Below are 19684 nucleotides of genomic sequence, written 5' to 3'. Positions count from 1 at the left end.
CCTTGGGAGCTTGATTTACACAGTCAGGAAAGCACAGGTCTAGGACTCAAAAGTGATGTCAGCTCCACATATGACCTTGGATTCATCCAAACTCTCTGAATCTTCATCCCCATTTCAATGAAGAACCACATGAACACCGAGTTACCTTCCAGTGAATGAAGAAACCAACACTCACACGTACGGAGTGCCTACTCTGTATCAGGTGCTGCCTGGGGCATTATTTCTTGCCCTCTTCAAAATCAATCATGAGGTGAGCCTTGAGGCTCTGAGAGGCTGACAAAGTATCTAGGGTCACAGAACTAGTAAATGACAAGAAGGAAATTCAGACTCCTGCTCTTATTTTGCTTTTTCTGCACAGTCTACTCTCTCAGCAGCATGATCTGAGAACATGGCTAAGAATCCCCGCGGAGCTGCGAGGCGGGGTGAGCATTCGGGTACGAACACGCAAACCTCGGTGGGGTCCCAAAATGCAGCGGGGCCCCTTGGGAGGCAGGGAGTTCCACAAACAAGGGAGAGTCCCTTGGTGGGGTTGCTGCAGAGGACCTTCTGGCAAGCTGTGGAAGGTCACTGGGCAGCCTCCACAGCCCGAGAGGTTCCCCTACCTCTTTACTCTCCTATGCACGTGGAGGCAAAGGTGTTCCTTCTGCCCGAGTCATCTGGCCCATGACAAACAGATGCCTGGATAGGACAAGAATCCCTGCTGTGGCTTGCTCGCTTCACAGAAGAGACGTTATTTATTTATTTATTTAGAGACAGAGTCTCACTCGTGTTGCCCAGGCTGGAGTGCAATGGTGTTATCTCAGCTCACTGCAACCTCTGCCACCCGGGTTCCAGCAATTCTTCTCCTCCGCCTCCCGAGTAGCTGGGATTACAGGCACCCGCCACCACACCCAGCTAATTTTCATATTTTTAGTAGAGACTAGGTTTCTCCATGTTGGCCAGGCTGATCTCAAACTGCTGACCTCAGGTGATCTGCCCGCCTTGGTCTCCCAAAGTGCTGGGATTACAGGTGTGAGCCACCAAGCCCGGCTGAGGAGATGATACTTGAACTAAGCCTTAAAAATGCTAGCCAACCATCTATCCATACATCCATCCCTCCATCCATCCACCCATCCACCCACATGTTAATTCAATGTTTACTCAGCAACTTCTTCAGGCCAAACATTGCAAAGCTGCAAAGAATACAGAAATTAACCAGACACGATCCCTGCCTTCAAAGAGCCCATCTAGTGGAGGCGTTAAAAAACAGCCACAACACAATGGGGTAAGTGCTCTGACGGAGGAACCTGGGGCCAGGAGAGCTCAGACTAACTGCCCTGAGGCGGTGGCTTCTGAGCCACGTCTGCAAGGAGAATGGCAGTTTGCAGGGGGACAGCATGGCACATGCCAAGGCCACAAGAAGGCAGGTTCAGGGAAGGTCAAGCCACCCCGTGGGGCCAGAGCACAAGCACACAGAGGAGCTGGAGCAGGGCAGGAGCAGCTCAGAGGGTGGGAGAGGTCAGATCAGGACGGACCCCCAATGCCAGTCCAAGGAGGCTATGCTTCATCTGCCAGGAAGAGACAACCACGGGAAGGTTCTAAGGAAGATGAGACCATCGTAACCAGACTGGTCCTTCAGAGAGGCTCTTGGGCTATAGCTTGGAGAAGCCACTAGAATATGGGAGACCTGAGGCCGGTGCAGACCAGCCACGATCAGAGAGAGGGCCGGGAGACAAAGTGGAGAGGGCCAAGGAGAAAAGGGCTTGTGCTCCCGTGGCACACTCACGGCTGTCTCAGCGCGAGGTGTGGGGCTGATTGTACGTCCAGGTCCATCCTCTCCGCTAGGCGTCAAGGTGGGCATCCCCCAAAACCCGCTTACATGGAGTGCAGATAGAACCTTAGGCCCCTGCAATCATCTTTACTTGACCCCACTAGGGTGTTCTGCCTTCCCAGCTTGGATTTCTGCCTGGAGACCGTGTCACCACAGTGTCACAGCCACAGAGATGCTAGTGACAGAAGCCAGGACTGGCAGAGTCATCTGTTCCCTGAACAGACATTGACAGAACACCTTCCGCATGTGAGATGTCTTGCCAGGAGCTGGGAACACTGCACTGACTCAGATGGACCTGGTCCCTGCCTTCACAGAGCCTTCTGGAAGGTAGGGAAGACAAATGTGAAACAAGTCAACAGGAACCGCAGTCTGTTGCAGGCACCATGAAGGAAAGCTGTCATGAGAAAGATGGAGAGAAAACAGAAGCCAGGGATGACAGGGGGAGGCCTCTCTGAGGAAGGCACATGAGCTGGAGTGTAAGCAACTTTCAGGCCAAGGGTGCAAAGCCCGTGGCAGGGGCCCAAGGCAGCAGAGCTTGCAACGCGGCTCAAGGGAAGTGGGCAAGGGCAGAACAAGTGAGGCCAGGCTGGAGATTGCATGCAAGGTCTAAGTTATGCATGGCCTTCGGACATCTTGACATCTGGAGGCCTTAACCTTCCTTCTATCAAATGCGAAGGAAGCCGGGAAAGGTTTTAGGCGGAGGCTGCACGATCGTTCCAGCTGCTAAGCAAAGAATGAGCAGTAGGGGAGGTGAAAGGATGCTGGGAGCAGCAGAGGGGAGAGCTGACTGGCGGGTGCAGGAGCTGGAGGGAGGCAGGTGGTTAAGGCTCTTAGTGGAGGTATTGTGGCAGAATGCAACAGCCAGAGCGGCGGAGTCAGTAAACCAGGGCTTTGATACCAGCTGTGTGATCTTGGGCAAATCACTTGCCTTCTCTGAGTCTTCATGAGGATGACCACCTGCCTGGCAGGACTGGTGTAAGGCCTGTGTGGGGTCCCGTGAGCACCACTTGTATTGTGTGGTCCTTTGTCTCTTCCTGGCACAAGACCAGGAGCCTTAGAGGGGGCAAACAACTTCATTGAGGCCAGAGCTGCATCCTAGGAACCGCAACCACATCTGCGCTTCCGCATCCCAGATTTGGGCTTCTCATTCAGACAAACAGAGCCCAGGCTTCAATCTTAGGAGACAGCCTTCTTGTCTCAGCGAAATGCTCACCTCCGGGGACACAGCAAAGAACCAGGCAGGGGCCGGCAGACGTGCTTCCTCGACCTGGCGTGGCCACAACAGGCCACGCAACCTTGGCCAACCCTTCCCCTTCTCTCTGGGCCTGTTTCTGCATTGGTAAAACGACAGGGCCCTCTACCAGCACCTGTATTCTTTGGGTTCAACACAAAGTGAAGACGAGTTAACACCTCTGAAATGGTGTACCCGGCACAGCCTCCTTGTCAGTACAGTGGGCTCTGTGAACAAGGACCCCCCGCCCCGAGCACACACACTGCTAATGGGGAGCGCTACTCAGTCAGCCCTCGGGGGTACCAGGCAGTGGCGCCAGTGCCCGGCTCACCCTCAGGTAACAAGTGGCACAGACTCCCAACCATGCCAAATAAAACCAAGGCACGCGAGGCTCATAGTGTGGGACGCTTGCTAAGACTTTATTATCGCCTCAGAGGGCAGGGTTAGGAAAGCGACAGGAAGGAGACCCCGCGAAGCGAGTGCTCAGAGCTCTGCAAACACAAAGATGAAAACCTTGGCCACAAAGGAGCTGACGGTGCCGTGGCGATAGAGATCCATCTTGACGGTCAGGAACAAGTCCCTGGGCTCGGGGATGGGCTTGGTGAGGGCCACCAGCCCGCTGTGGGGGCTCACCTTCTGGGTGGTGAAAAAGCCCTCCTCATTGCCGCCGGTGATGGCCAGCTGCATGCTGTCCCCGGGGACTGCACTGGAGGGGCCCATGCGGAAAACTGCCGCGGGCACTTGGATGTTGGTGGGGAAAGAGAGGTGGTAGTAGGTTATTCTCAGAGGCAGCTTGGAGCACTCCCGATTCTCATGGCAAGGCAAGCGCTCACAGCGGCTGCAAGAAAAGTGGGCAGAGAGACAAGAGGATTAGGGCCGGTCCAGCAAGCGGAGAAACGGCAGAGCGCAGGGATGAGGGGCTGGCAGGCAGGGCCTCCCGCCGCCCCTCTGGCCGATTCAGCCAACACGCAGGACGCCCCTCACTCACCTGCAGGAGGCGGCGTGGACCTCCGGGCTGCTGACTCAGGCACTAGCCTCTTCCAACACCCTCTGGGGTGCTGGGTGGCCAAGGGCCAAGGGCTGTGCCCGGAGTGAGGTACGTCCCCTCCTCAGGGGCAGAGTCCCACCCCGGGGGCGCTCCACAGGCACATCCTGCCCTTCCCAGACCCTCGCCCAGACGGTGGCCAGGGCTACACAGGGTTCTCGGGTGGGTCTCGGAGATGACCTGTGACAGTCTCTGCCACTAGCAATCAGGGCTGTTTACCAAGTGCCCAACTACTCCTCATCATGCACTCGCTAGTGTGATCACTGCCACCACACCGTGACAGTGGCTTCGTGCCATTTTTCTCATGCGGACACTGAGGCTTACAGAGAATGGTGGCCTTCCTACTTCCCAAGATCACAGAGTGAGTGAAGGAGCCATATCTCTGCTCAGGCGGTGCGGTGGGCTCCCCGTTCCGTCACTAAGCCTTATGTTCAGGGCCCAGGACCCCACCTGTTCCACAGAGCCAGTTCAGGGCTTGGAATGGAAATGGGGACAGATCCCAACTTCCTGTGATAGAAACAGAAACAGGTCCTAACTTCCTGGGTAGACACAGGGACAGGTCCTATGATGGTTAATACTGAGTGTCAACTTGATTGGACTGAAGGATACAAAGTATTGATACTGGGTGTGTCTGTGAGGGTGCTGCCAAAAGAGAGCCACATCTGAGTCTGTGGGCTGGGAAACGCAGACCCACCCTTCATCTGGGTGGGCACCACGAGTTGGCTGCCAGCACAGCTAGAGTATAAGCAGGCAGAAAACTGTGAAAAGAGAGACTGGCCTTGCCTCCCAGCCTCCATCTTTCTCCCATGCTGGATGCTTCCTGCCCTTGAACAGTGGACTCCACGTTCTTCAGTTTTGGTACTTGGACTGGCTGTCCTTGCTCCTCAGCCTGCAGATGGCCTATGGTGGGAACTTGTGATCATATAAGTCAATACTTAATAAACTCCCGTTTATACATATCATGGAATATATACGTATTCCATTAGTTCAATCCCTCTAGAGAACCCTGACTAATACAGGTCCGAACTTCCTGTGGTGGAGACAGAGACGGGTCCCAACCTCCTGCAGTGGAGACGGGGAGGGGTCCCAATCTCCTGCGGTGGAGATGGGGACGGATCCTAACTTCCTGCGGTGGAGACAGGAATGGTTCCTAACTTCCTGTACAGGATAAGCACAGATTCCAACTTCCTGTTACAGATTCCAACTTCCTGTCACAGATTCTAACTTCCTGTGACAGGAAGGAGATAGGCATTATCTTCCTGCTACAGGATAGTAACAAGTTCTAACTTCTTGTTATAAGATGGGGCAGGCGTTATCTCCTGTGTCCTGGACTCCTGGGCATCACACTCTGAAGGCGGCTGCCTTAGGAAGCAGGGCCCAGGCGCGGAGCCCCAGAGGACCTGGCCCAGACGCTCTAGGAAGTCCCACCCTCTGGGCTGCGTCTGGGTGCTCCAGGCAGGAGCATCCTCTCATCCTGGTCTTCCATCATTCTCTCTTTTGGCTGTTTAAGTTTCCATGTCTCATGCTGGTTACGTGGACTTCCTTGACATTTGACATTCATTGTGAGTGGGGTCTCCTTATGCCCCCTTTCCAGGTTTGTCGGGACTGACAGGAGGCCTTGCATTTACTTGGCTAGTGACCATGCCAAACGCTTAGAAAGGACTGGCCTGGGAGTCAAGGGCACTGAAAGGGGGTGTCCTGCCTGGGAGGGGCCCAAAGTAGAGGCAGGAAAGAAGGTAGGCACGGGTGCTGCTGGCGGCGGCCTGCCCCAGAGATGCCTAGTGCTCCAGCTGATTTGAGAGCTCTCCCCTGGGAGGGCCTCTGAGGAGCGGCGACCGAGGCGGCAGTGAACGGGGGAGTGCAGGGGACCCATGAACTGCACTTCCGGAAGCAGAGAGGAGGCCGTGCGCCGCAGGCTTTCCTTCCGCTGCCTTCCGCCACTCTCTCGTCGTCCTCCCGCTCTACAGGCAGGAAGACAGATGCCAGTGAGGACGCAGAACTTGTTCATGGCTCCACGGTGTGTAGTAAGCAGCAGACATGGCTTTCAAAGTCAGCCTGTCTTATGTCAAAGCTTTGACACACACACACCAGCGGCTTCTGGACCGGCCTGGAGGGGGCTGGTCAGCAGGTGGCGCTAGAGTCACCCCGGTGGGATTTCCGCTTCCCCGCTTCCCCCGGAATGGCCGGTACTGACCAGGGCTGGGGTTTTGTTTTGCCAGAGGGAAGTGTTCACCCAGCACGTGTGGAGGAAAGCAGCCTGAGGTGTGCGTGATGTTCTGGTGCAGCTCTCCCGGTCATCACACACAGCAAGCCTGACACACCGCCTGGAGGCTCCACATCCGACCCCACAGTCATTCCTCAGGGCACCCCAAAACCTTCTCTGCACCAGGAGTTTCTGGGCTGGCTCCTTCTCAACAAAGGGCATGGCCTGGGGCTCTCTGGCCCCAGCACAGGGCTCGACACCCGCTATGTGCTTAGCAAATGACTAATGCACAAATAAACACGTCCTTGATTTTCCTGGTAAGTCCTGGCTTCAATTATCCCACTTTGCTCTATTCAAACTTATTAAAACACCAGAAATCGTTAACTACTCTATCTGGCAAACTGCCTGTCAGACTGGGAATGGCATAAAAATCCCTTTTAGCCAGTGTGTGTAGGTCAGAGACTGGCTGTCATCACTGAATCTATTACAGAGCAGGGCACAGATGAGCCTGCCTCGTCCCTGCCTGGCATGCAGGGCCTGGCTCCTGGGACCGCAGGCACCTGGTTCCCAGTCATGTCCCCTAATCAGGCCATGCAGCCCGGGCCATGTCACACATTAGAGGACAATGTGCTCCAACTTGCCAGTTCAACACATGTGACCCTGACACCCCAAGCTCTATGAAAATGATCCTAAGCCAGCACACAGCAGAGAAAAACGGCCCTCAAGACCCACGTCCTCCTCCAGGGAGTCACTGCCATCCCGGCCATCCCAGGTGCCTGTGGACAGCCCTATTGGCATTTTCCTGACTGTCACATGCTCATCGTCCTGGAGACGAGCCCCAGGAACCGGCCAAGAGAGGGGGGTCCCTCTACGGCTCTGTCTCCACCACCATCCACTGTGTTACACCCTCAGGCCCACGGCTGTTTTCTTGTGTCCCATCCCCAGGAAGCAGCCACCAAGACCACCTGGGTTTGCTCCAGCTTTCCAGACCACAGGTCATCAGGGGCCAGCCCCACTGAGGGGATAAAGAGGGTGTGTCTGGTCCCAGCAAAGGCTGTGGGACAGCTTTGCACACTTCCTCCTGCGGGTAGGACTGTGGCTGACTGGTCCTGTCCACAAGGCCGAGCCCTGTGGTTTGCGGCCCAGTTTCCTGGGTCATGCTCCAGTTACCAGCCCTCGGCCGCTGGGACGCTCCCCAGATAGAAGCAGAGTGAGTGGAGAGAGAGAGAAAGCCACAGAAGCCGACTCTGCCGTCCTGTCCGTCAAGGCTCCCGAGCGAGCCGTTCTTGCTGAGTTGTTAACCACAGAAGCGCTGGCCACGGGTCCCTCCTAAATACAGCTCCTTCAGATTTTAAAAATTGCTTTCTGAAGGTTAGATGAAAAAACCTTTAAGAAGCTTGGATTTTGGTGAGCAGGAAAAGGGGCTGTAAAATACAAAACTCCAGTCTGAGGGCTTAGCAGTGCTGAGAGGGGGTGGCCCCACCTTGCTATCAGCCTCGGGAGTCCAAGGGCTGGGACAAGCCAGGAGCCCAGCAGGTCAGTCCCTCACTGCACAGCATGCAGGGCCCAGGTTTCAGGCTGAACACCCCATTTCACTGCACACATGTGCATACTCCCGCCCCCTCTGCCTAACTCACTCCTTCTTCCACCTTCACGCAGGCGTGGTTGACTCCAGGCAGCCCCCTGCCCACCCTCATGCCCAGCCAGCTGGGGGGGCCTTCCTCCCTCTTAGTACACGCTCCAAAGGCCAACCCAGTGCAGGGACAAAGGCTCACTGTCTACCCAGGTGCCTGCACACAGTAGGTCCAAGAAGGAATGACCTTCTCCAGCACTGAGGGTGGCAGAGGCTTCCACAGCTAACATGAGGGGTGGAGCTGGGTTCTGCTGATCTCAGCCATGACCTCAGCACACATGGCCAACCCGCCCATGAAAGGTGGTTTCGTGACTGTGTGCAAGTTAGAAATTGAGGACACAGCCACAGCCAGCCTCCTGGAACCCTCAAGCCCAGGCGCTGACAAAGGCTGGGGAGAGAGTGAACTCACAATGACAAACAGCTGCACAGCCTCAAGCCGAGGCCATGGACTTTTCTAAATGGCTCCGAGAAGCGCTGTCACTGCCTGCCAGGCTGTTGCATAACCATGAGCTCTTCGGGATGCTACAGACTTGCAAACCCAGTTTCGGGGCAGCTTTTTCCTAACACACGCTCAAGAAGGAAGCAAGATGTTGGGTTTTCAAGCAGAAGGAAACCTGTGCTGGGAAACAGCAGATCAGGGAAGTGACCGGGCCAGCCAACGAGCAGCCCCAATGCCAGAAAATACGGAGAGACAATGGGGCTGCTCAGTGACCCAGAAGCCTTGCCATGCCATGGGCAGCTGCCCCTCAGGCCAAGCAGTGGACACTACCACTGACCCTCAGGTGGCAGGGGGAGCTAGCCAAGAGCCCAAGGCCTGGGAAATAGCTGGCTGCCTGCATTGAGCACTCAGTGCTGGGGGAGGTCACAAGTCCACAGTCCCAAGATCCGTCCCAGTGTGGAGCTTTTCCTGAAGCAACCGACAGTGGCACTAAATGAGACTTTCTGAATATACAGTTAGGGGCAGTGGGGATAGGAAGTGGGAACTATGGTCTCACATGGATGCCGTGATGGCCTAGGAGTGGGTGAGCTTACAAAGACATAGGGCCACATAACCCCACGTTTAGGATCTGGAATCTTTGATGCTGTTCCCACACCGTCACCCGGCTGGACGAATTCTGGCTTTCAGGTGGGCACCGAGTAACAACATCCAGGAAGTCACATCGACTCCCTGGCTTTGGGCTGTCATGGAGACACTGCTACCTAGGCACCTGAGTCAGAGCATGTTCTGACATCTGTATGTTAGATGAGGAAACTGAGGCCAGAGAGCTTGCCCAAGGCTCCGCCCTAGGGAAAAAGAGGGCTGTGGTTTCTGCCTGGCTCTGTGACAGCCCTGGCTGAGAGTATGACTATGGATCCCAGCCTCATTTGCCGTTACTCCCTTGACTTTCTGAGACCAGCGTCACTAGTATTTAGGGGCCTGAGGGCCAGGGAGCCGGTGATCTTTGAGTGCTCTGAGTCCCTCATGGGAGGACACTGAGGTCACAGCCCCATAACCACCCACCCAGGAGCTGGGCCACCAGGAAGGCCAACAAAGACAGACGATGGCATGGCCCAGGGGACTTACGTGTCTGCAGAGCGGCGGTAGTTCTCAGGGCACTCGAAGGACAGGCAGCGGAAGCCACCCTGGATGTTGAAGCAGGTCTCGTTGATGGAGCAGTTGTGGGTGCCGGTCACACACTCATCAATGTCTGCAAGAGACCCCACAGAAGCACAGTGAAGGCAGAGGCTGCAGGAGCCATCCCCATCTGGAGACAGAGGAGTCTGGGCCTCCCATCAACCGGGGTTAGGAGCGGGGGTCAGGCCAACCCTGCCCTCCACTGGCTGATCTTCGGAGCAGCGTCCTATGGCAGTTCTTACATTTATAGGATATTTACATTTATAGAGTGCTGACTTATTCACAATCCCCGGAGGGAGTGTGACGATGGTAAAAGTAAACATTACATGATGGATCCTGGGAGTGCCTCACAAGGATAAGTCACGAATCCTCCTAAGAACTCAATGAGGCAGACACTGTTATGATCCTCATTTTACGAGGCGCTCACAGAGCTTAAGAGACCTGTCTGAGGTCACACATTTTATAAGTGTCAGAGCCAAGCTTTGAACCCAGGCATACTGGAATCAGAGTCCATGCACTAACCACGCAGAGCCTCTCTGCGGCTCCCAAGGCAAGGAACCCTTACCCTAGGTGTGCTCAACCTCTTAGGAGAGAAGGGGCAGGAGCTGCTAGCCCCACATAACAACGAGAAAAACAGGCTTCAAGGGATCCTACGCCTTGCCCTGTGTCTTGGGGTTGGTGGCTGTTCAGGGTGGACCAGAACCACCAGGCCTGGGGCTCCTGAGATGGGGCCTGGGGTGCCACACTGAGAGGGCCCTGGAGATGGAGGAGCAGCTCAGTTCCCGCAGACTCTGGAGCAGCCAAACAGTGGGGCTCGGGGGCTGTCCCCAAGCCTGGGAGACATCCATTAAGAGGTGGAAAATGCCCAAGCATCGGTGGCAAAAAAAACACTCCCCAGCCTCAAAGGCCGGCTCAGGAATGTGTTTATGCTGAATCTGGGCGGGACCCCAGGCTGTGGTGAGGGAGCCTGGCCAGGAGAAAAGTCATTTGCTCCCTCAGAAATGCAGACACAAATGCCCTTCCATCCAGAGCCCCGGACCAGCGGAGGGGGCCTCCCAGGAAACGCCGCAGCTCCTGCCTGCCTTTCAGCAAAGTCACCTTCCTCATGACTGGAAGCTACATCTGTAGGACCCAAGGGGCTTCTGGAGCCCCAGGATCCACAGACCCATGTGGGGCTCCCAAGGACCTGGCTGGACAGCCCCGCCTCTGTGACTCAGCCTCTGGACCAGTGTGTACACCGAGGATCACACTCACTAGCATCCACTTAGCACCCGCTGTCAGGCATTGAATGGATGTTACCAGATGGCTATGGGGGACACACACTGCCCCAGTGCATTCTTAGAAACGGGGCTGAATGCAAAACAAGTGCCACTAGCCCCCATTACTTAGCCCACTCTGGAGCTGACCCATAGCCATGAGCGCCCCTGGGCCACCCCACAACAGGCCACACCATACCCTGGCCTGGACAGCTTTCTCCCTGGTGGCCATCTTCACAAACGCCTCTCTGTTCCTACCTTTTCGGGGCTGCTGGGGGAGGGTGGGAGGGGTCAAGTGTTCCTGCTGGATGTAGCCTTCACGGGGGTCAGATAATCCAGAGGACAAGTGTGCTGGGGCCTGGTGTGGGAGACCAGGGTGCTGCAGACCCCAAGACACCCCTTGGACGGCAGGGGCTCCTGTCTCTGAATGCATCCCATCTGTGCTGTGGCCCTTGGGTTGGGGAAGCACAGCCCCGGAGCCTGGCCTCAGCCCCCCCACACTGCAGAGCCCCCAGCACAGCAAGAGGGACCCCAAGGCGTTCCGCCTGCTCACCTCGGCAGTTGCGGCCGTTGGGAGCCAGCTTGTAGCCAGACGCGGGGCAGCTGCACTGGAAGCTTCCAGGGATGTTGATGCAGCGGTAGGAGCAGATGTGGCCCCCGGTGGGCAGGGCGCACTCGTCAATGTCTGCAACAGCAAAGCCCACCTCAGCCTCCGTGTCCTGGCACCTGGCCATGGCTGCTGGCCATGGCTGCTGGCCATGCTGCATCACCCTGGGGGCTGCACTGGGATCCGGGAGGGCAGCAGCACAGGACAAGCTGGACACAGGAAGCCTCAGAGACCATCATGCTCAGAGACGTGATGGAATTAGCCTAGGGTCACACAGCAAGTTCGTGTGTGGCAGGCAGGGGGAAATATGGGCAACGCTTGACTAAGTAACAAACACACCTCAGCTGGGTGCACTGGCTCATGCCTGGAATCCCAACACTTTGGGAGGCTGAAGCAGGAGGATTGCTTGAGCCCAGGAGTTCGAGACCAGCCTCGGCAGCAAAGTGAGACCCTGTCTCCACGAAAAATCAAAAATATTAGCCAGGCATACTGGTGCATGCCTGCACTCAAGGAGGCAGGGGTGGGAGGATTGCTCGATCCCAGGAGACAGACGGTGACAGAGTGAGACTCTGTCTCAAAAACAAAGAAGCAAGCAAACAAAAACAGAATTGCCCTAATTGCCCATAATTGCTGTCAGCTGGTTTAATCTTCTAACGATCTAGTGAGGCTGGGGTTAATCCCCACGTTACAGAGGAAGAGTCAGAGCTCTGAGTCAGGGATACAGGTGGTCCCTGAGCCCTCTCCTTGCCTCTCAGCCATGCACCACCACCAAGCCCCGAGATGCGCGGCCCAGGGTCCCAGTGCACGTAGCAGTCACCACCGTGCATATCTATTAAAGAACAAGTCAGGAGTGGTTTGCTCCCTTCCCACCCACATGCTTAAGAATGTGAAAAGCAGCCAGGCGCTGTGGCTCATGCCCATAATCCCAGCACTTTGGGAGGCCGAAGAGGGCAGGTCACAAGGTCAGGAGTTCAAGACCAGCCTGACCAACATGGCCATCTCTACCAAAAATACAAAAAATTAGCCAGGTGCGGTGGCATGCGCCTGTAATCCCAGCTACTTAGGAGGCTGAGGCAGGAGACTTGCTTGTACCTGGGAGGCGGGAGGTGGGGTGAGCCGAGATTGCTCTACTGCACTCCAGCCTGGGTGACAGAGTACGACTCTGTCCCCCTCCCTCCCAAAAAAAAAAGAATGGGCAAAGTATATGAGAAATTCAGCTGGGGGCTGGGCACAGTGGCTCATGCCTGTAATCCCAGCAATTTGGGAGGCTGAAGCAAGAGGATCACTTGAGCCCAGGAGTTCAAGACCAGCCTGGGCAACATAGCAAGACCCTGTCTCAAATTTTTTAAAAATAAAAAATTAGCCAGGCGTGGTGCTATGTGCTGACAGTCCCAGCTACTTGGGAGGCTGAGGCAGGAGGACCACCTGAGCCCAGGAAGCTGAGGCTGCAGTGAGCAGTGACTGCACCACATCACTCCAGCCTGGGCAACAGAGCAGGACTCTGTCTCAAAAAAAAAAAAAAATCTCAGTTGGAGAGAAAGCAGAAACCACCTGCTAGCCTCCAAGGGCGGACATGGAAGGTCTGCCAGGTGAGGAAATGCCGGCAGGTTCTTCCCTGTGGAATCTGAAAGTCAGAAGCTGTGCTGCTGTGTCACAGTGACGCCAGGGGCTGCTTCCCCCTCAGCAAGCAGGGGAGTCCGCACCTTCGCAGGTGACTCCATCTACGTCGCTGAGCTGGTAGCCTCGCCGGCAGTAGCACTGGTAGGAGCCGTAGACGTTGGCACACTCCTGGCTACAGGGGCTGCTGCTGCACTCATTGATGTCTGAAAGAGAAAGCGGGGTCACCACTCAGGGCAACATCACACGTCCCTGCCTCCACTGCAGCCCTCAGGGTCAGGGAACAGAACCTCCTCTCCACCTCTCTCAGGTTAACATACTTGGAGCGGCCCTGAACCCTCCATGCCTGCCCCTGCTTGCTTTGACCACACCCTTTCCTGCCAGCAGCTGCAGCCTCCAGCCCCAACCTGGCCACCAGAGTCCATTCCAGTTCTCAAATGGAAGTCTGATCCTGTGCTCCCCACTTCACCTCCAAGATGGCATCCCACACAGATGACAGCACACAAGGAAGGCATCAGCCACCCAGCCCATACGCCAGTACTCCTCACACTCCAGTGCACAGAACTCACTGGGCAACTCTGGACTACTGCTCATCTGCCCCCTTTACCTAGAACAGAGGTCAGCAAACTAGTCCATGAGCCAAATTTGGCCTGCCACTTGTTTTTATAAATAAAGTTTTATTAGAACAGCCAGGCCGGGCGCAGTGGCTCATGCCTGTAATCCCAGCACTTTGGGAGGCTGAGGTGGGTGGATCACCTCAGGTCAGGAGTTCAAGACCAGTCTGGCCAACATGGTGAAACCCCATCTCTACCAAAAGTACAAAAATTAGCCAGGCATAGTGGCGCATGCCTGTAGTCCCATCTTCTCGGGAGGCTGAGGCAGGAGAATCACTTGAACACGGGAGGCGGAGGTTGCAGTGAGCCAAGATTGCACCACTGCACTCCAGCCTGGGCAACAGAGTGAAACTCCGTCTCAAAATAATAATAAAGAACACACCCACACTCTTTTTTTTTTTGCGGGGGACAGAGTTTCTCTGTGTCGCCCAGGCTGGAGTGCAGTAGCTCAATCTCCGCTCACTGCAATCTCCACCTCTGAGAGGTTATTATCTACTAAAGTGGATATAAATTCAAGCAATTCTCCTGCCTCAGCCTCCCGAGTAGCTGGGGTAACAGGCATGTGCCACCATGCCCAGCTAATTTTTGTATTTTTAGTAGAGATAGGGTTTTCCCATGTTGGCCAGGCTTGTTTCAAACTCCTGACCTCAAGTGATCCACCTGCCTCAGCCTCCCAAAGTGCTGGGATTACAGGCGTGAGCCACCACGTGCAGCCACACTTATTTTTTTCAACATGGTCCTCTGGCTACTTCTGTGCTACCACAGCAGAGCTGAGCGGTTGCAACAAAGATTGTGGCTGGAAAAGCCTGCAATATACACTACGTGGCGTTGGCGAACGTCCAATAGCCTTCCACCCCATGTCTCATCTCTGTGGCCCCCACACACCTAGCCTGGTCTCCACCTGCCCAGTGTGGTCTCTCATTGCCCAGGGGAGACACTCCTCAGTGCAGGACCGAGTTCTCCTACACACCCAGGGCACGTGCTTAACAAATGGTTAGTAAGGTCACATGGCAAGGCTGGCCAGGCCCTGCTTCTGTGTCCACGACATTGTCCACGAATGTGAGTATGAAAGCCGACTTTTCAGTACTTTACGAATGAGCAGAGGAAGCACAACCAGGAATCCTACTTCTACAAGTAATAATAATAATGCCAGCAGTAGGCTGGGCACGGTGGCTCCCGCCTATAATCCCAGCACTTTGGGAGGCCAAGGCAGGCAGATCACGGGGTCAAGAGATCGAGACCATCCTGACCAATATGAGAAACCCTGTCTCTACTAAAAATACAAAAATTAGCCTGGCGTGGTGGCACGTGCCTGTAGTCCCAGCTACCCGGGAGGCTGAGGCAGGAGAATCACTTGAACTGGGAGGCAGAGGTTGTAGTGAGTCAAGATGGCGCCATTGCACTCCAGCCTGGCGACAAAGCTCGACTCTGTCTCAGGAAAAAAGAAAAAAAATGCCAGCAGTCTCTACACTGCCAGCTCGTCACCTGGCGCCCAGCCCTGTGATAAACTCTTCACCTGCTCAATCTCGTTTCACCCTCACAATCCCCTATGGGGTTGGTCCTACTCCGCCCATTTTACAGATGAGGACACCAAGGCCCAGAGAGACTGAGTTACTTCTTCAAGGCCCTGAAAATGGCAGAAGTGGGGTTTGAACACAAGCCCCAGAGACTCAATGCGTGAATCTTGTTCCTCATCCATAGGCGTTCTTGTGAAATAATCCCAGGACCCCCTCATACTGTCCCATCCTCTGATTTGAGAATTATGCACACTACAGCTCACCCTGGCGTAGTATGTGCCAGGCCCATACCAGGTCACACGCTGCTCATGTGACCATCCCATCAGCCCAGGAGGCTGGTGTTATCTGAGAACCACAAGACTCTTGGCAGGAACAACTGTGTCCAACCCCCACATGCCAAGAGACTTAACCTGACCACATTAGTGTGGCTGCCATTGGCCAGGGACCACGTACCCAGGATGCAGACCCAGCCCCCTTAGGATGCCTGACTGAGAAAGTCTAACGCTGCCAAAAGACTTTTCTCTTGGTTCCAGCCCAAACATGACTACAGGCGCTGACCTCCTTTCTCCTTTGAAGCATGTACTTTAGAAAAACTTGCAAATGTAAATACTGTCTCTGTCCCTTGGAGATATGCAACCCAAGAGTGTCTTTCTCAAGGACTGGGGCCATGCCTGGGGAATGTCATCATCAGGAAGGCCAGGGCACTTCTCTCTGTCCCTGGGAGGGGAAAACGTAACTGTCGAGGTGGGTGGGTGACCGGAGGTCAGGAGTTCAACACCAGCCTGGCCAACATGGTGAAATCCCGTCTCTACTAAGGTGAAACCCCGTCTCTACTAAAAATACAAAAATTAGCTGGGCGTGATGGTGGGCACCTGTAATCCCAGCTACTCGGGATGCTGAGGTAGGAGAACTGCTTAAACCCAGGAGATGGAGGTTGCAGTGAGCCGAAATCGTGCCACTGCGCTCCAGCCTGAGCGACAGAGAGAGACCCCATTTCAAAACAAAAAAACAAGTTAGAAGCAGGTGCCCTAATCACACTGACCCACGCCCTAAGGACCTCCATATTCCTCTCTCGGCTCCGTCATTTACAAAGCCTCCCTCCAATCGTTTAGGTGACTTGAGATCAATGGACCCAGAGGCCTGTCTCCCATAAGCAGCATCTGATTAAAACCCACACACCGTCTTTGTGTAGAACAAGCATCCAGCTTTGCTGCTCTTTCACACACCAACCCCTCTCCCCGGTGAGGACACGGAGGTAGGCAGAGGTCAGGCATAACCAAGGCCCCATGACTGGTGGGTCTCAGGCTCCAAGGCCCATAATCGTAGCCGCATCCCACACGGCCTCTGCCGCAGCCTATGAACCCCTACACAGCCTCAGAGGGTAGATGCCAGCAGGAGAGACCGGGCGGGCAGTCAGGCAGGGCTTCTGATGAACAGTATTTCACAGGCACTCTCCTGCTAACATTTAAATGTGCTGGGGAAATCAACACAGATCTGCCCCAAACGGGTCTGCAGGAGGACGGTGGCTTCCCCAGGAGGAAGGGGGCCTTGGGGAAGTGAGTGGATGGGGCCCAGACCTCACCTTCACACGACCTGCCATCCACAGAGAGCCGGAAGCCCACGGAACAGCTGCAGAGGTAGGAGCCCAGCGTGTTCTCGCACTTGTGGCCACACAGGCGCCCGGGGTAGCGCTGGCACTCGTTGACATCTGAAAGAGAGGGGTGGGCCGGCTCAGGGCATGTCCAGCCACAGTGGCGGCACACCCCACCCTCCTAGTGAGGCCTGCTCATGTCCTCTGTCCTCCGCCTCCTCCAGCCTCATTTTTTTTTTTTCTTTGAGATGGAATCTCGCTTGGTCTCCCAGGCTGGGGTGTAGTGGCCCAATCTTGGCTCACTGCAACCTCCGCCTCCAGGTTCAAGTGATTCTCATGCCTCAGCCTCCCAAGCAGCTGGGATTACAGGCACACGCCACCACGCCCAGCTAATTTTTGTATTTTCTGTAAAGACAGTGTTCTGCCATGTTGGCCAGGCTGGTCTCAAACTCCTGACCTCAAGTGATCCGCCCACCTCGGCCTCCCAAAGTGGTGGGATTACAGGCATGAGCCACTGCACCCGGCCTCCAGCCTCATTTCTCAGACAAGGAATGCACAGTGACTTGTCCCTAGCACGCGGGATGTCAGTGGGACAGCCGGGACTGCTGCAGTGTGCCTGCCCGCTGGGCAAGCCTTGTGCTCCTTCCGTGGCAGCACATTTGAACCTGTTCCGTCCTGCCAGTCCTCCTCCCCAGGGCCCACAAGGAGGGTCTGCCAGGATCTAGCAAAGTGCCCGCTTGGCAGGAGTGAAGTGGCAGCTGCCAGGCTCCTCTGAGCACCTAGGTTTGGTGACAGCAGGCACTAACTGGACAGGACCTGATCCCACTCCCGGTCAAAACTCTTGCCCTCGCCACCCTGGGCTAAAGGTACATCTGCAGCCCCTGCACCTCTGCAGCTCAGCCGTGAATCTCCAGGAAATCACCAATACTGCCCATATTTGTAGACCTGGCTCATCAACACTTGGAGGTCCTGGGTCAAGCAGAACCCCTTTCTACAGGTGGGGAGCAGGCTCACACCCGGTGGTGAGGGTCGTGCCAGTGGCCGCCTGGCCGGGCAGCAGCAGAGCTGGGGCTAGAATGGGGTGGTCCTGACTCAGGGTCTTCTCTCGAGGTCTGCCCGCACCTGGGATTTTCTGAGATGAGGATCAGACCACATCACACTAGGTGCCACAGAATATGTCCCTGGTGCCACGTGGCCAGGTTCTCCCACAGCCTGCAGGGGTCCCCACGCACCCACGCACATCCTGCTGATGCCGTCGAAATAGTAACCCGTCTTGCACTCGCAGCGGAAGCTGCCAGGAGAATTCACACAGCGATGCCCCTTCCCACAGGGCTCGGCAGGGGGCGCGCACTCGTCCACGTCTTCAAAGGAGAGAGAAAGCCACGGTGAAAACCTTTAGGTTGGGTTTCTTCCCCCCAGGACGATCAGAAAGGAGGGCAAGAAAGCAGCAAATGGAAACATGCGTTCCATTTCAACACGACTTCACAGAGCACCTACTGTGTGCGGGGCCCCGGGCTGGGGAGACAGCTGACCCAGCGGCAGCCCTCCCTGGTGGGCCAACAAGGACTCTCATTAAGGTAGGAAGTGCCCAGGCTGTGCTCCAAGCCCCATGATCCTAGCCACGTCCCACACAGCCTCAGCCACAGCCCATGAACCCCCACGTGGCCACAGAGGGCAGATATCATCAGGAGACACAGGAAGACACTGAAGAAGTGTCCTGGGGGTTATAGTGAGGAAGGCTCCTTCCCTGCAGGAGCCAGGCAGGCTGGGTGCCCTGGATCCAAAAGAACGTAGGAGCAGGTGGGCAGAGGGAATGATGTATGATTGAACACCCACACAGAGAGGAAAGAACAGAGCTTGTGTGCAGAGTGGCAAGACCCACATCGCTTGAATTACAGGGTTTGTGGAGTTGGACCAGCTCTGAGGGACTGGACTATAAGCAGAGGCATCTGTCCTTGTCACCAATGGGGAGCTGATGGAGCTGTAAACAGGGTGGGGTGAGAAAGCTTTGGGCTCATGACGAGCTAGACAGACGGAAGCAGACAAGGCTGGGGCATAGATGGGCTGGTGCTCTACTGCACCAGTCCAGGCAGGACAATGAAGGCCCGTGCTTGGGAGCTGGCAATGGGATGGATGGGGCTGACAGAAATGGCTTTTCTTTGGGGGTCCACTTTCCACTTCCAGAGAAGGAGGGTGTGTGCTGGAAACAGACGGGAAAGTGGATTTCAGATTTGTTTTCTTTTTTAATACCAACCAACACAGCGAGTCCCCTCCTCGTTGAGATGGTATCCACGGCCACAGTTGGGCACGTTCTTCTGGCACGTGTAGGAGCCCTCCGTATTGATGCATGTATGCCCAATAGGGCACGGGGCATTGATACTTAAACACTCATTGATATCTACAGCGGGAAGAGACAGAGACGACGCGGTTAAACCTGGGGGTGTCCCGAACCCAACAACTGGATCTCCAGAGAAACTCCCCTCCCACCTCTCCGCAAAACTACAAACGGAGGGGCTCAATCCCCTCACCCTGGACCACACAGCCGCCTCCCAACTGGCTCCCAAATGTCATCACTGCATACCGCCTCAAATACCTCTGGCCCTTCTCCCTGCCCCTACAGCTCCAGCACCTCCAACTGTTCACTGCACCAAATCAGGACCTGCCTGCCCGGCTTCTGCTACATTCACCTACTCCACACACTGGGCGCAGTGCCAGGAGACATAGGACCTGTGACAGTGACAGGAGACAGGGCTCCAGTGACAAGGAGACAGGTGACCGTCCACTTGGTGCCAGCAACTCTGGCTCCCAGCGAGACTCTAGGTCCCTCCAGTGACGGGGCTTCACAGGGCCTACGCTCCCGACGCAGGCCCACCCGGGAGGTGCCATGGCTCCCTGAGCTCACGGCATGGCAATCTCCTTCCTTGAATGGACACACCCCTGACATG

General features: G+C 55.7%; 1 protein-coding gene across 3 annotated transcripts in view; it reads right to left on the bottom strand.

The window, feature by feature from the left end:
- FBLN1 (fibulin 1) overlaps positions 1-19684 on the bottom strand; it is a 91117-nt gene that overhangs the window by 36528 nt on the left and 34905 nt on the right. Inside the window, exons 9-15 of one of the 3 annotated variants that reach the window (XM_064368217.1) lie at positions 18994-19137; positions 17972-18100; positions 16731-16856; positions 13104-13223; positions 11347-11478; positions 9487-9610; positions 1723-1945 (exon numbers count right to left, since the gene is read on the bottom strand). In XM_064368217.1, the coding sequence (XP_064224287.1) occupies positions 1855-1945; positions 9487-9610; positions 11347-11478; positions 13104-13223; positions 16731-16856; positions 17972-18100; positions 18994-19137 (866 nt within the window). In that variant the 3' untranslated portion in view covers positions 1723-1854. Of the gene's footprint in view, positions 1-1722; positions 1946-3436; positions 3880-9486; positions 9611-11346; positions 11479-13103; positions 13224-16730; positions 16857-17971; positions 18101-18993; positions 19138-19684 lie in introns of those variants that run through there. The other 2 variants (XM_064368216.1, XM_064368215.1) reach the window with 2 other exon arrangements.

This window comes from Aotus nancymaae, unplaced genomic scaffold, assembly GCF_030222135.1.
Source record: "Aotus nancymaae isolate 86718 unplaced genomic scaffold, 86718_ANA_hifiasm-v0.15.2.pri h1tg000076l, whole genome shotgun sequence".
NCBI classification, from domain to species: domain Eukaryota; kingdom Metazoa; phylum Chordata; class Mammalia; order Primates; family Aotidae; genus Aotus; species Aotus nancymaae.
Note: the sequence above shows the minus strand (reverse complement) of the source record. Positions and strands in the feature narration are given on the sequence as shown.